Source organism: Thunnus thynnus, chromosome 14 (genome assembly GCF_963924715.1).
Source record: "Thunnus thynnus chromosome 14, fThuThy2.1, whole genome shotgun sequence".
NCBI classification, from domain to species: Eukaryota; Metazoa; Chordata; class Actinopteri; order Scombriformes; family Scombridae; genus Thunnus; species Thunnus thynnus.
In genome coordinates this window covers 2,679,072-2,692,959 of record NC_089530.1, presented here as the reverse complement: position 1 = coordinate 2,692,959, position 13,888 = coordinate 2,679,072, and the positions used below count along the sequence as shown (strand labels likewise).

At 41.2% G+C, this 13,888-nt stretch overlaps 1 protein-coding gene across 7 annotated transcripts in view; it reads right to left on the bottom strand.

The window, feature by feature from the left end:
• The window catches only part of birc6 (baculoviral IAP repeat containing 6), a 126,124-nt gene that overhangs the window by 22,308 nt on the left and 89,928 nt on the right, over nt 1-13,888 (bottom strand). For all 7 annotated transcript variants that reach the window (XM_067609317.1, XM_067609319.1, XM_067609322.1 and 4 more), the window contains exons 65-68: nt 12,169-12,391; nt 7,686-7,831; nt 4,721-4,831; nt 2,577-2,794 (exon numbers count right to left, since the gene is read on the bottom strand). In XM_067609317.1, coding sequence (XP_067465418.1) covers nt 2,577-2,794; nt 4,721-4,831; nt 7,686-7,831; nt 12,169-12,391 — 698 coding nt within the window. The remainder of the gene's footprint in view (nt 1-2,576; nt 2,795-4,720; nt 4,832-7,685; nt 7,832-12,168; nt 12,392-13,888) is intronic.

The window sequence follows — 13,888 nt, the reverse complement described above, 5'->3', positions numbered from 1 at the left end:
TTCCTTGAGTGGAAGACAGAGCTGGATGGAGTGTGACTGAGCGCTGCCAACACTGCTAGACTTCTAGGGCTTTAGGTAGTTAGCCAGGCTGAGCAACAATGTCAGAGAAGGCACTGAATATACAGTGTGTAAATACAAAGTTCCTTTAGAAGGTGCAAAAAGAAATGTAGGACTACAGTGCTGATGCATTACTATAAAATGGCTGCCTGGTCCACAGCCCAGGCCAATTTGTGGCTGATTGTGACTGGGCCTGTGCACCAGGGAGGATTAACTAAGAACTGCCAACTAATGTGCACCTCTGTACCAGGTCTAGGCTGGTACGTGAGCCCACTTGACAACTGTCTGTGGAAAACAGTTGCAATGTTTCATCTATTGACCAGGAGAAGCACTGATTTTGGAAGTTGAAAGTGGCAGCAGGCTCTCAACCCTTTTATTGCAAGTCTGGCCACAACCGATGAACACTTTCATTGACATCTGAAAGGGCAAGTTAAAAGGTAACTGGATTTGCTGTAGATTTCTTGAAGACATTCTGGCGCTCATCCAAAAAGCTTCTTCACTTCTTCAGACAAAACAACCACTGAACATGTGCAAAAGAGGTGGGCCGACTCCTGAGGTCAAGACTCAGCAGCCTGCCAACATCTAAAGAACAAGGGACACTTTGAGGACAGCAATGTACACATACTGGGCAGAGAAGACAGGTGATTTAAAGGGGAGTGAAGGATGCCATCTATCCATCTATGTCAAGATGGAATAACCATCACTCAAAAGAAGAGGGGGCATATGACACCACTTACCAATTTAGCAGGCGTTCAGACCAAGAACAAGCATGTGAACACTGCTTCCCACTGCTCTGATGGACTGGCCTCATTCAAAAGAACTAGGGGGTTGCAGACGTCCTGGCATTCCTTCTCAAACTCATGTGATTCTAATGACTAATGAACATGCCAGCCATGTGGCCTAAAGACTCTCTGTGAGTGACCCCATAATACATCTGGGACTCACCACCAGTCAGTCAGAACAGAAGAAGCTTTTCGAATGATAGATGAAACACCTTCAAGAAATCTAAATCAAGTCTTGTTGCCTTTGACTTAGAATGTCTAGATTTCTTAAACTTGGATGATCTGGATCTGATTAGATGTGATATTCCTGCTATGCATGGTGAGCAAAAAAGCTCATCATAATGTCATGGGGACATGGGGAGGTGAGACAACAACTGACTGGCTGATGGTACTGTGCGACTGGACAGTGTGCAAATCGAGCTAAAGGATGGGGACTCATGAAGACTGGCGAGAAGCTGAAAACTGCAAGTATGTATAAGATACATTCTAGGATAAAGTGTGAATGTGTTTTTCTTTCAGTGAAAAGCAAACATCCCTTGTCTGAACCACCACGTTGGTCTTGAATAGTGTTAGCAGGGTTTGTAACGCTGAGGCGACTCAGCAACAACACTTGCAAGATTTCTTTAGAGCGTTGAGCGCTGCTCATGCATTAAGTTTATTTTGACATTAACATTCAGACTCAATACTTTTTTATTGCGCTTCCCAACAAAGCTGGGTAAATCTGGTGTGGGAGCCTTTTAAAAATGAAACCAACTGTGCCACTGTATAAATGCAATGGGCTGTTTGGGTACTAATGTCAGGCTGCAGGGGTGAGGTACTAAGATCTACTGACCCCTCACAGATCATGAGATTTCCACCTCACCAGCCACTGTCCCTTTCTGCTGATACTGCTCCTTAGGTCACGCTTTCTTGGGAAAAAGTTCACTTTGGTAGGTTTGTATTATAAAACTGCTGTGATAAGGCTGTTGGATGAAATTGTAAAGATATCTCTATTTGTACACTTTGTGATCACAGCTGGTCTAAAATATATAATGACTGTTCTTCTGTGTGGTAAAATGAATACCATTAAGATCTATGTTGATACTGCAAAATGCGTTATTTGTAGATGTCCAAATTTTGTTAAAGGATGTCTGCATTTTATGACCAATCAAACAGTAATGCAGTATTCCCTTAGCTGCCTGATGTTTTTTCCTTATATACAGTATATTTCCATTCATTCCTATGTTACAGTAATATTATTGTGCACCCATCAATCTCTGAAAAACTAATGAAATGCAAAATGCAGTTATTAATTGATGTCTGTATACAGTGATGTGTTTGTGTGTTTCTATTTTGATTCTGACTTGTATGCTACTGCCTTTATTTAGTGTTTTTTCGCCAAAACTGAGCAGATGAGGATTTTGACATTTAGCAAAGGAGACTTTGCCATTAATCAACTTGTGGGGTGAGAGCCATTTATTAAATGTCACTGGGGGAATGAGTAAGAGCTGTCGATGACAAGTCGCATGGTAGAAACACCAGACGCAGCAACACAGTACATAACATCCTTACGGTAGACACAAGTGCTAATTCAGTCTTCTCAAACTTGAGGTTTCTATTAATCACAGGGTACATTCCCACACAAACCAAACAGTCAAAGCCAATTATAAATGCTTGACTTGTTTGGTTTTATATTAAGAGTTTATATTGTGGTGACAGGTCTAACATGCTTGAGAAAAAGTTCAAGTGGTACTTTACCTTCATGATGTCCAGTCTCTCCTCATCACAGCGGACAAATACACTGGAAGAGGATGACAGGGGCAGAGAGGTGGACAGGGTGACGGCCTCCTGGGCAAGGCGGCGTGATCTGGCTGCACTGTTCGTATCGCTGGCGTTCTTCACCTGAGACATGTAGTGGTAGTTGACCTTGAACATCAATTTCCCATCCTCGTCCTCTGAGACCATTTCAAAGGTGTCTTGACAGAGAGGAGACCAGAGTGACAAAGTTCAGTGTTGTACACAAGAATGTACCCATGGCCATATCCGTCCATACTTTTATACCTCTCATTACTGCCTGTAAGCACTCAAAATACTAACTTAAAGTGCATTCATTTCTCATATTGGACTTCAAGACAATTCAGTGAAAAGTCAGAAAGTACTGACTGGTTTTAAAGAAAAGCTAGCACTATAATGTTAGCCAGTCAGTTCTGCTACCTCTTTCTCAAAACATAGTCAGTCATACTTGTGTAATAAACTTTAAAAAGATAGAGTCAGTGATTGGTCAGTGAATATCTCCTCACGTCCTAGCTGTCCATTCTGTGTGCGCACTGAAAAAAAAATCTGGTGTTCATAATAGCGCTGGCTCTGTAAATGGAGAACAACCAAAGTGAGTCACACAACACTATTCCAACCAATCAAGAGGGGGCGTTCATACTCGTGCACAGGACAGGGGGAAGTCATCAGAGCAGCTGTCTGTGTGACATGACAGTCTCCCGTCTCCAGCACTCATTGAATGATGGGGGAGGGCTGGTGAACTGGAGAGAGACGGGCTGTGGCCAATTCACATAGAAAGTGTTTTCTCATGGAACAGATACGCTTCCATTTTATTAAATGTCAATCCACACTGAATCTGAGACCGTCTCGTGGAGACCCCCCCGCCTTTTTTTACACTCTGAGTCTATTTCTTTCACGTTTAATGAAGCATAATCTGAGCAGGCAGCTGTTTAAATCATACAAATATCCTGCTGTATACGTGTTTTCTACTTATTAACCATATCAATGAATCAATAAATACAAACACTGTTGATTTCTTCCCGTGGAGTCGACAGGCAAGCTATTTTGGTTCAGTAAATTTCTGCTGTCAGTCAGACTGGTGAAGGCAGTTTGTCCAGGTGCTGTCTTCTCAGCTCTCCAGGAGCTGCAGCTGACAGACGGCTGCTTCTGTGGACTGAGACGCTGAACGCAGGTGGAGTGAGAAGTGGGGAGGCTGTAGAGAGCCGGAGAGTGTGGATGGACTGTTGTGCTCACATGAGACACGTTTTTTTTCCCCGCTTGTGATTAAGTGACTGTAGAGAAGTGACTCTACAGCTGACGCATCGCTCTGGATTCCGCTATATTTCTCTTTTGGTTGTTGCCATGGCAAAACAAGTCCATGAATTTATTTGGAGGGCGGGGCTTCTGACAGAGCATGAAGGGAGGGGTGTATTTGTTTGGTTGTTTAGTTCAAAAATCAACAATCTTTCTCCAGAATGACTGACTCTACCTTTAAAGCCAAGAATTTCTTTTTACAAGCTTAATTGCACTTGTAGTATGATTTTACTTGCATTACTTGAGAGCAGTCAAATCATGAATACAACTTCAGTCCAAAGTGAACAACCAACTCTTCACTCACATCCAACTGAAGCTCGCTGCCTGTACATACTGTATTCACTGTACTGTGAATACAGTGATACAATAAAGAATCTCGTTTGAGTGAGTCTCACTTTGCTGCATATTTCTATGCTGTCTGCACACTGAAACGACACTGTTTACAGTCAAGTCACTTGTAATTACTTCAGACATCAAGCTGCTTACAAAATCAATTGCAGCACAGCAAAACCAGTGTAATTAGTCTTGACATGGCTGAATGGAGAGTGATGGACAAGACAAAAGGGATGAGCAGGAAGGGAACTCAGCCTGAGTCTGTTTCCCTTTCAGAGTTCTAACATGAAGGCTTTATGGATCATAACAGACAGGAGAGACAGTTGCGTGTGTGTGGCTTAGTTTTACTAACGTGTGCAGAAAGTTAAGTCAACAGACATTGACACTCCAAAGCATTAGCAGCACTCGCGTATATGTGTACAGAAAACAAACTACAAAACATACAAACGTGCATACGCACACGCACATATTCAAAAACTCACCAAACTGAAGCTTCTTCATGGCAGCTACGTATTTTTCCTCTAGAGAGCGCAGGATGGACAGGGGCTTGGGCCGGCTTGAGGCCTTCCTTGAAGACTCCACCAGCTTCCTCTCTGGTAAGGAGGTGGGGAGCAAAAATCATAAAGACGAGAGTGAAAACAGAGCAGGGAAAGGGGCATTCAAAGTGTTATCGTGGCAGAGAAGCATCAGTTTCAGAAGCCTTCCCTTGTGAGAATGCTGCAGGGCCAGCCTGCCACAGCACTATTTATCAGAAGTCACCGTAGCAAGCAGCCAGCTGAAATCTTTAGTCTTTGTCAAATGGACTCACACAGATACAGACATGCACAAAAAAAAAAAAAGCACTACAGAGAGGCTGTTGGAAACAACTATGACAAGAGAGCTTAACTAAGCCTGTGAAGTGGATGTAAAAATTGCTTCTATACAGTTAATTTTTCTTGCATTAAGCTTTTCACAGAAGGATAACTATGGTTTATTACACCTTGTGTTTTATTTTCGTAGTTCTGGTCACTGCTTCTATCGATTACAATAATATTGAACCACAGTTGTTGCTTAAATCTTAAAATGTGGCCACATTGGTAAAATTCAGACCAAAACCAAACTATGATTTATAAACAGCCATTACAGTCTACAGATCTACTTCCTCACTCAATTTTGACCTACTGTACTTACTGTAGTTGTGCACACAGTTTACTTGTGTGGTTTCTTGGTTTTACCTCGTAGTAAAGTGGTTAAAATAATCTGGCTAAACCGTGTTTTTTTTAACAACCTGTCTGACTGTTAGTGTTTCCTGCCCCGTCGCACTTCGTTGGAGCGATGTTGCTGTGATCCCAGATTTCTGCAATTACTTAGATAAATACAATGTTGTCCTAACATATGATAAATGATGACCAGAGTTAAGAAAATACTGATGCGTTTTCCATCACCCAGTGGTTGATCCGCCAGAGAGGGCCTAATGCAACAAACTCGCTCTTCAATTCGCTTGTGCTAGTGTGCTAGCGTGTTACATGGCCACTAGGGGTGGAGCCATAGCGAGGTTATCTGCTCCGCTATATATGGATGTATAGTTAGCTGCAGGTCTGTGTGTTTGGATATCTGGGAGTGAGGTCGAGTGAGGTCGAGTGAGGTCCAAAAACACACCTGCAATTACCACTTAACACCATATGGTGTCGCCAAAGAGAATGAACTGATCTTCCAGATCGCCACTTTAAGACCAAAGTTATGATTTACTGGAATTATCATTTAAAATTGTTGATGGGAAAGTTTGAAGAGCATTTAATGCATTGACATTTTTATGAATATATGGGTATTAGAGTTTTATGTTTTTCTGTATTTGCTATGATTTGACAAAATTATCTTAACCAAGGCCCACTTACTAGCTTTTTCCAAAGCTTTCAACCATATCTTGCAGTCTTCATCATTTTGCTCACTGATGAAGTTAGATGTAGTTGACAGTTCCTGAAAAACCTAGTAAATGGACCTTGACTTACAGTTATTTAGACAAACTACTTTTTCCAAGGTCAGGAATGAACTTTCACATATTTACCTTAAAGGAACATTTGAAGAACAGTGCAACAATCCAACCTTGGAAGCATATGACGTGTACATGAGAGTGCAATAACCATTGATATCCTCATTTATTTGGCCTGTTCAGTTAGCACAGGTATATTGATGCTTCCTCTCCTTCATTCAATACTGTCCTGCTCATGTTTGATCATGACTTCTCTCAGAGATTTTTCTGAAAGCCTCTGTACTAATTAAATGATTATACATCTGTCAACGCTCTCATGATGCAAGCTCCACACTGAACAACTCTGTATGATGTGCGGTTCCCAAGGCCTTTATCATATGGATTTCTTTATGGGAAGTGACATGACATTGATCTTTATCCGTACCCCCTACGCCACATGCACACTTCCAGCACATCTAATGGCTGGCTCCATACCTAAGTGATCAGTTAGACACCGTTTATGTGGGCTGAGCATAAAAATTCTCTGGAGGGAGCTGGAAGAAATGGGCGGGTGGGGGATAATTAATATTGTGTACTCTGTAGCAACAAAGTAATGGGGGAGGTGTAATGTTTCATCATGCGGTGGACATTTTATTGATGGTGCTGCCTTCTTACGGTGACTAATGGCTAGCTAGAAGAATCTCCTTTCTTTCTTTATTTCTCCATGTACAAAAACGAGTTAAGACATGTGTACTTTGCCCTTTACAATTCTTCAAAGTCTGAATCTTGTGACACGGCTTGAAGAGACTGTCCGTCTTCTTCACGAGGCTCAGAAGAGATTTCAGTGCCTCAGAAAAAGAAAACCCACCAAGGATTGTGGAGCAATTTCAAAGACAGGACCTCAGGAGTGCATAGTCTATAGTGGACTTCAACAATACATAAGAGTGAGTTTGACCTGTAGCTTGAGACTGCTTGGTCTAGTTCAACTTTCAAAAACAAGACAATTGTGTCCTTGATTAAGATTAAATTGGCTGCAGTCAATCACAGCTGAGGGAATTCAGACTTTTTGGTAAGCTAAACTTAGAGACCCATTATCTTGTCCTTGCACTGAGAGGGCAGGACACAGACAACAGATGAGGGTGCGAGAGAAAAATGGCGAGAGAGATAGCAGTGCTGGGACTTGCTGAAGTAATTCAGATCGAGTTGAAAGAAGAGAAATGAAAAACACTGGATGCATGCCAACAAAGGTTTCAAGTCAGGGACAGAGCGGAAAAACAAAATATGGTAGGACATGTTTTTGTATGCTTAACATTTCTGCTTAAAACCCAAACTCAAAACAAAATTTTACATGAAAATGGGTTTGTGTTGGGGAGGATGTAAATATGTATTGCTGTGAACCAAATGTCTTCATAGTGAGACCTAAATGAAACAGTACACAGAATGTTAAATCAGCTGCTACAGTGTTTGGCAGTAAAGCCATGTGTGTGTTGTATACATACCCTGGTTGGCCTGCCGTAGGCTGGTAGTAGCAGCGTAGACTATCTCAGCTGTCCTCTGGATGTCAGGCACCAGTAGAGTCAAACCCTCGGGCTCTGGATCTGAGCTATCTGTCTTCACCACACCTTTGCTCTTATCTTTCTTTGACCTGGAACATACACAGATATATGTTCAGCTATAATGTAGAATAGGGTGCTGTTTTTCAGATATCATTTTTTTTCCCTTTAAGGCAATTACTTTACACACATTGAACTTGCCAACCATCCTGGAAGAGTTGTAGTAGCTCAAGATGGGACAGATCTGACAGACAGAACCACTGCTAGGATACAATGGAATAGTTAACCCACTAGTATCAGCTTAATGTATAACTGCCATGATATTGGTTAATTTTTATAAAGTCGAGACCAGACTATACAATATTTTTGTCTTTCAAGTGTGTCAAATTAGTACATCATAGTCAGAAATTCATGCTGTGACTTGGCTGAGACATGAGAAATTACATGTTGGATCCCAAGCAATCATAGCTTATCCTTCCGACTTTACTGACAGCACCACCAACAAATGAATGAAAGTGAACTTGGATCCATTCCTGGTCACTGGGCTATGAAGGTGGACATACTGTATGTGTGTGTCACACCTACAGGTGGGATTCATTTGGTATAATGCTCCTGACTTCAGGAGGATCACCCACGACTATTCAGGCTCATATAATATTTGTAGTGAACACTGAAGGATTTTAATAAAATCACCACAGTTTCAAGGTGGGCACCTAAGATTTGTGTCACCAATTCAGTAACTGATCAAATGTGAAATATGGTCACAATCTCCCCTTCTGTTCCTGAGTTATGGTGTTGAATAATCACCAGAAAAGTGTTTTTGCACTGAATGTCACAGTGAAGGTGACTTTTGACCTTTTGGATATGAATAAATGTCATCACTTCATCATTTTATCCTATTAGACATTTGTGAGTTCTTGAGTTATGGCCAGAGTTATGAACTTGACCTTTGACCACCAAATTCTAATCAGTTCATCCTTGAGTCCAAGTGGACGTTTGTGCCAAATTTAAAGATATTCCCTCAAGGTGTTTCTGAGATATCACGTTCACAAGAATGGGACAGATGGACGGACAGCCCAAAAACATAATGCCTCCGGCCATGGCTGTCGCCAGCGTGGAGGCATAAAAACATGATTCCTCTTTCATCTCGCCTTTATTTGCTCCTATGGGTCAACATCACAAAACATCTTAGAAGTTGTCAAACAAGGTGGAAGAAAATTCTGATGCGCTCTGACAAGAGCACAGAGGGGGGACAATCAAAGTCTGGTTGCACTCAAACAAATGAACATCCAAAGTGATTTTAAAAAATGCTGCTTTGAGTTTGTGCTTAAACATAAAAAGGAGCTTGTAGACAAATGTATTATGTGGGTACAATAGTTGCCAGGCTTCCCTCATCCCAGAATCCCCAACTCTAGATGATAAAGGTGTCTGTGCTGGCCCCTCAGGGGCCCACCAGCCTGCTGTTACAGTCTGTGTCCTAACCCTCTGTTTGCTGGATTACAAGTACGGCAGACAGACTTAGACTAGACTAGCTCAGACAATCCCAAGTGATTAGTCTCACTGATTGGCCATTTGGGCTGTTTTTCTTTCATTAAAGCTTCTGCGTGGGGATGTGAGATCAAGTACAAGCTTTCATGTTTTTTATAAGCGTCAGTGTTCCTGAGTGTGTGTGTATGTGAGCACGCATGTGTGTGTCAGGGCTGCCCCCTAACAGTCGCTGAATCAATGCATCAATCAATAAAATGGAGTAGACTCACTTTTTGTCAGTGGAATTGCTGCCAGCCCTATAAATATGAATGTCTGTCCCTGACTGACTGATTGACTGAGTAATGAAGCTACACCATTGGTTGGCCGAAGCCAAGTATCCCACAATGCATTTCGCACCAACTGGCAGAGATTAAGCTGTTTTAATTTTTACTATAGGATTCTTAATATGTTATTAAGTTTTAATATTTTTTCAGGCAAGAAAATAACCATGTAAGTTCCCATTATGTGTTCAGTTTATCCAAATAACGCTTATTTGAAAATTTGATCTGACTTTTTTGGAGATGTGAGGAGCTGCTGGCTAGTTGAGACCAGCCGGTCATCTCAGCTGTTAGCAGCCCAACTCCTGAGATGATCAGCCAGTCAACATGTCATCATCCTGGGGAAAACATGATGTGATGAACTGATCTGTGCAGCTCTTTGGTGATTTACTGCTGGCTCTAATGTCTCTGCTGCATTTTGATATATGATGTAATTCACAGGTGAAATCTAAGAATTGTAGCTGCCTCATTAGTTTGTCTGAATGTAAAGTGAAGCTTCATGTTTTTACTGGACAGAGCAACAGCGCTGCCTCTGGGGCTCTATATTTACAGATATCAGCACATTTACATAAATATAAATGTATTCAAATTAACAGATCAGTCTTTATTAAATATTGTTGTTGTAGCAAGTACGCAAGTCCAAACTTAGTGTACTTGATATTGAAAAATGATCTTTGGCAAATTGGCTTCATTCAAAGCCTGGCACACTTCCTGGGGGCTTGGTCCCCATGTGTCACCACTTCCTGTATCCGTCGTGTCAAATTAAAAGTCCTCTAGTGTTTCATATACAGTGCAGCCATATACTTCACCTAGTCTTGTTTATCCACATCATTGCACACAGAGGAACGCAGGGTGACAACATGACAGGCTGTAAACTTTTCCAGATTCTTGTCTCCAAACGATATAAATACATAACTGTGATGGAAACGGAGGACAGCGTGATGCAGAGGAGAGAAAATGTGTTTCCTTCTCCAAACTCTCAGCGCTGATGTTATAAATGCAGCAAAGTCGGCTAAACTCCTTTTTAAACAGACACGTACCAGTGTCTCTACCGTCCAGTCTGATCCACTCTTCAGCTGACAGGAGAGATGCTCCATGCTGCGCTTGGCTTTTAGAACTGAACTAATACCAGGACACACTTTTCACATCACAGATGATGAGCAACTGCATTAAAACACAAGTCTGACAGGTAAAGTAAGTATGCAGGCCCATAAGAATGAAATATAGGTAACGAGATAAATAAAGAGAAATATACTGTACATGAGAATACATGTCACATCTGATGCATCAGTCTGAAGTGTCGGCTCTGAGTCAAGTATGAAAATCCTGAGTTGGGGATAGCCCTAGTGTGTATGTGTGTGTGTGTGCTATAAACCCTGGTGGAATGTGAAACTTGTGGGTATATCATGCTATGTTCAAGCCTAACATCATCAAAAGACATTAACAGATCAATAAAGACATGCATTAACATGGGTTGATAAAGTTATCTTTAAACTTTGACTAAAATTGATTAAAAGTTGATTAACATCTGTTTTTTTTGTCAGTAAAAAGCAGCAATGAATGAAGAGAGGCTGTCCAAATCCTGTCTTAAGATTCTTGGCACAACAGGTCCATACTCACACTCCTTATCCCACAGACACTATAGGCAGTCTGAATTATTTTGATAGTGTGACTAAACTAAAATAATGTATGAACTAGTAGCTCCACACATGAGGTGCAAGTTTGAACCCTTTCAGTGATCTAAAATGTTGCCCAGTCTATGTGTCAGCGGTTCAATACAGCACTGCTGTCTCACTGACTGATCAGCAACTATATGGTTTTCTTCCTGTGGTACCTTAAATGAACTGCTGCAACATTCATGACAGACATTTTCTAAAAATACCATGAGATACATCATTCATAATAAGGCACTTCGATATGTATGCATGCAGTATGTATGTATGTAACCTGAGTACAGCGTGTTGTCAAGAAGCTTACAGGGACTGCCTGAGGAACATGAGCTCACTCATTTGAAGATAGTGTGGTCACATCTCTTAGGTTATATGTAGACTTGTACTTGAGTGTGTGTGTGTGTATATAAAAAGGTACAGCATTTGTATCTTATATGCAGAGCAAAGCCAATGTTTTTTCCCTACGCTTAGTTGGTCTGGTGTGTTGGGCACATTTTCCTGCCATAATAAAACACATATCTGGACATGTATCCCTGACTACTTCCAAAAGCTACTTAGTAACTGAATCTCTGTGCGTCCCCGATGCCTCTTGGGGTACATTCACATAACCTAGGATGTGTTTTGATGCCAAGTGTGAACAGGGCTCCAGATGTAAAGATTCCCAGTGCAGCAGTATAGCGGAGAGGAGCAGAGTGAATGATACCGAAGTGGTGAGGTCATTGCTAGTTCAAAGGATTAAATTAGACATTACTCCTTATGAATGAAGTCAGTTTTAGTGCATAAAATAAGACAATTAAAAAGTATGTGGAACTATTTGATTGATTGATTGATTGATATTTGTCTTGATGTACTGTGTAACATTTGGGTTCTATATATAAAATTTTAAAACCAGGGAAAACGAATTAAATTATTCCTTTAAGCCCACTTATGTTATATAGATTTTCTCCATCTGACCTGAGGCGATTGGTGTATGTGTCCACACATGTCTTCATCTTGGCCAGCAGCATCCCAACAGAGGTCTGTCCCTCAGAGTGTTCTTCGTCCTCCTCTTCCTCATCCTGCCCCGGGTCTCCAGACAGAGGCAGCAGCAGAGGAACCAGAGCCGTGCAGGTGGAGATGGCCCTCAGCAGCTCCAGTAGTGCCCGATAGAGAGGCACATGGCGAGCCATATCCAGAACTGCAGAGAGACAAGATAGACGCAAAGTGTTGAAGAGAGTACTATATGGAGGGGAGGCTGGGGGGGAGGACAATAGAATATGCATGCAAAGTGACAAAAAACCCAAAACTGATTTACTCTGAGAAAGAAAGGTCTTTTTGTGTGCTCAGTGCTGCCACTGGTGGCCAGAGGCTACGTAACAGCAATATTACTTAAGTATCTGGAGTCTCCTTTATGTGGCTTCCAGCAGCACTGAGCAGAATTCTAGTTGATGAGCAATGAAGAAATCCTGTGTCATCTCTGATTTACATTGTTTGTATTGACTTTAATGGAAGAAACCCTTCTTAGTCACAGTAAATCATGTTTTTTGTTACTTCGCACCAGGCAAATGTTATTTCCAACCTTACAGGTCACTAAGAAAACCATTGATGACTTTGGTATTCTTAACATTCTTCTTATAACAAAGTTTAAGAACTTCGCAGTGGCAGGAGGGAATTCCAGGAGTTAGTGATGCAAGAATATGATATGTAAAATGATGGTCTGGGGATCATGGATAACTTTGATAAGTAAAACCATAGAAAACTCTCCATACAGTACGTAGATTATGTCAAAAAGAAGATCCTAGTAGGGATTTTAAAAAACCAACAGTGTATTTGCCTTTGTTCCAAATCAGGCATGATTATTTGGTTAAGGAAATACTTTTGTTGCAAATACCCAAACTAGGGTCACAGGATGTAGATAGCTTTGGGGTTAAAATGTGTTCTGATCAAACTAAAGCACAAGGCTTGATTTTGGCATTTTACTTTTATCAGATACTGTAGGTCAGAGTAGAAAATAGTGAGGGAGAGAGAGGAATGTGACATTCAACAAAAGGTCCCAAGCAGGAATCAAACCAGTACCACATATTGCCATCACAGTATTAGGCATGTGTCTTAACCGCTAGGCCACCAGACGCACCTGCTTAATGCTTATTATGGTTGGTTGGAAACACCACTGAATGTTCAAGTCCCAGGGAGTTTGCCAAGAAACCTCCATCACAACATGATTACATTCCAACATCTCTGATCCAGGGTTGAATGGGAATGTTATGTTTGACCATTGCCAAAAACACCACCACCGCAACTAAAACCCAACTCTGTAAGCTCTTCTGACCGATCTTTCCAGGCTGTTTAATCAACGATATGACAAAAAACTACAAATTATTAAAGAACAAACCAAAGTAATATATTTTTCTCTGTGCAACACTAATAAAAAAATAATCCTGCTTTCCAAGCTCATGAGAAAATGTGGTGAATACCTCTGCTCAGAGATAGAGGGAAGAAAAACTCCAGCTTGTTTTGAGATTACACTGATTATGGAGAGAGCAGGTGTCTGAAATATGAAATGGATCATACTTTTGGGGAGCAAAGGTGTGAAAGGGGATATTGAAAGATTTCCGGGAATAGATTAAAAGACAAATAATATGCTAATACGGTGCAACCCTGAAGTGGTCAAATCAGCTCCAGGACATAGGCTAGA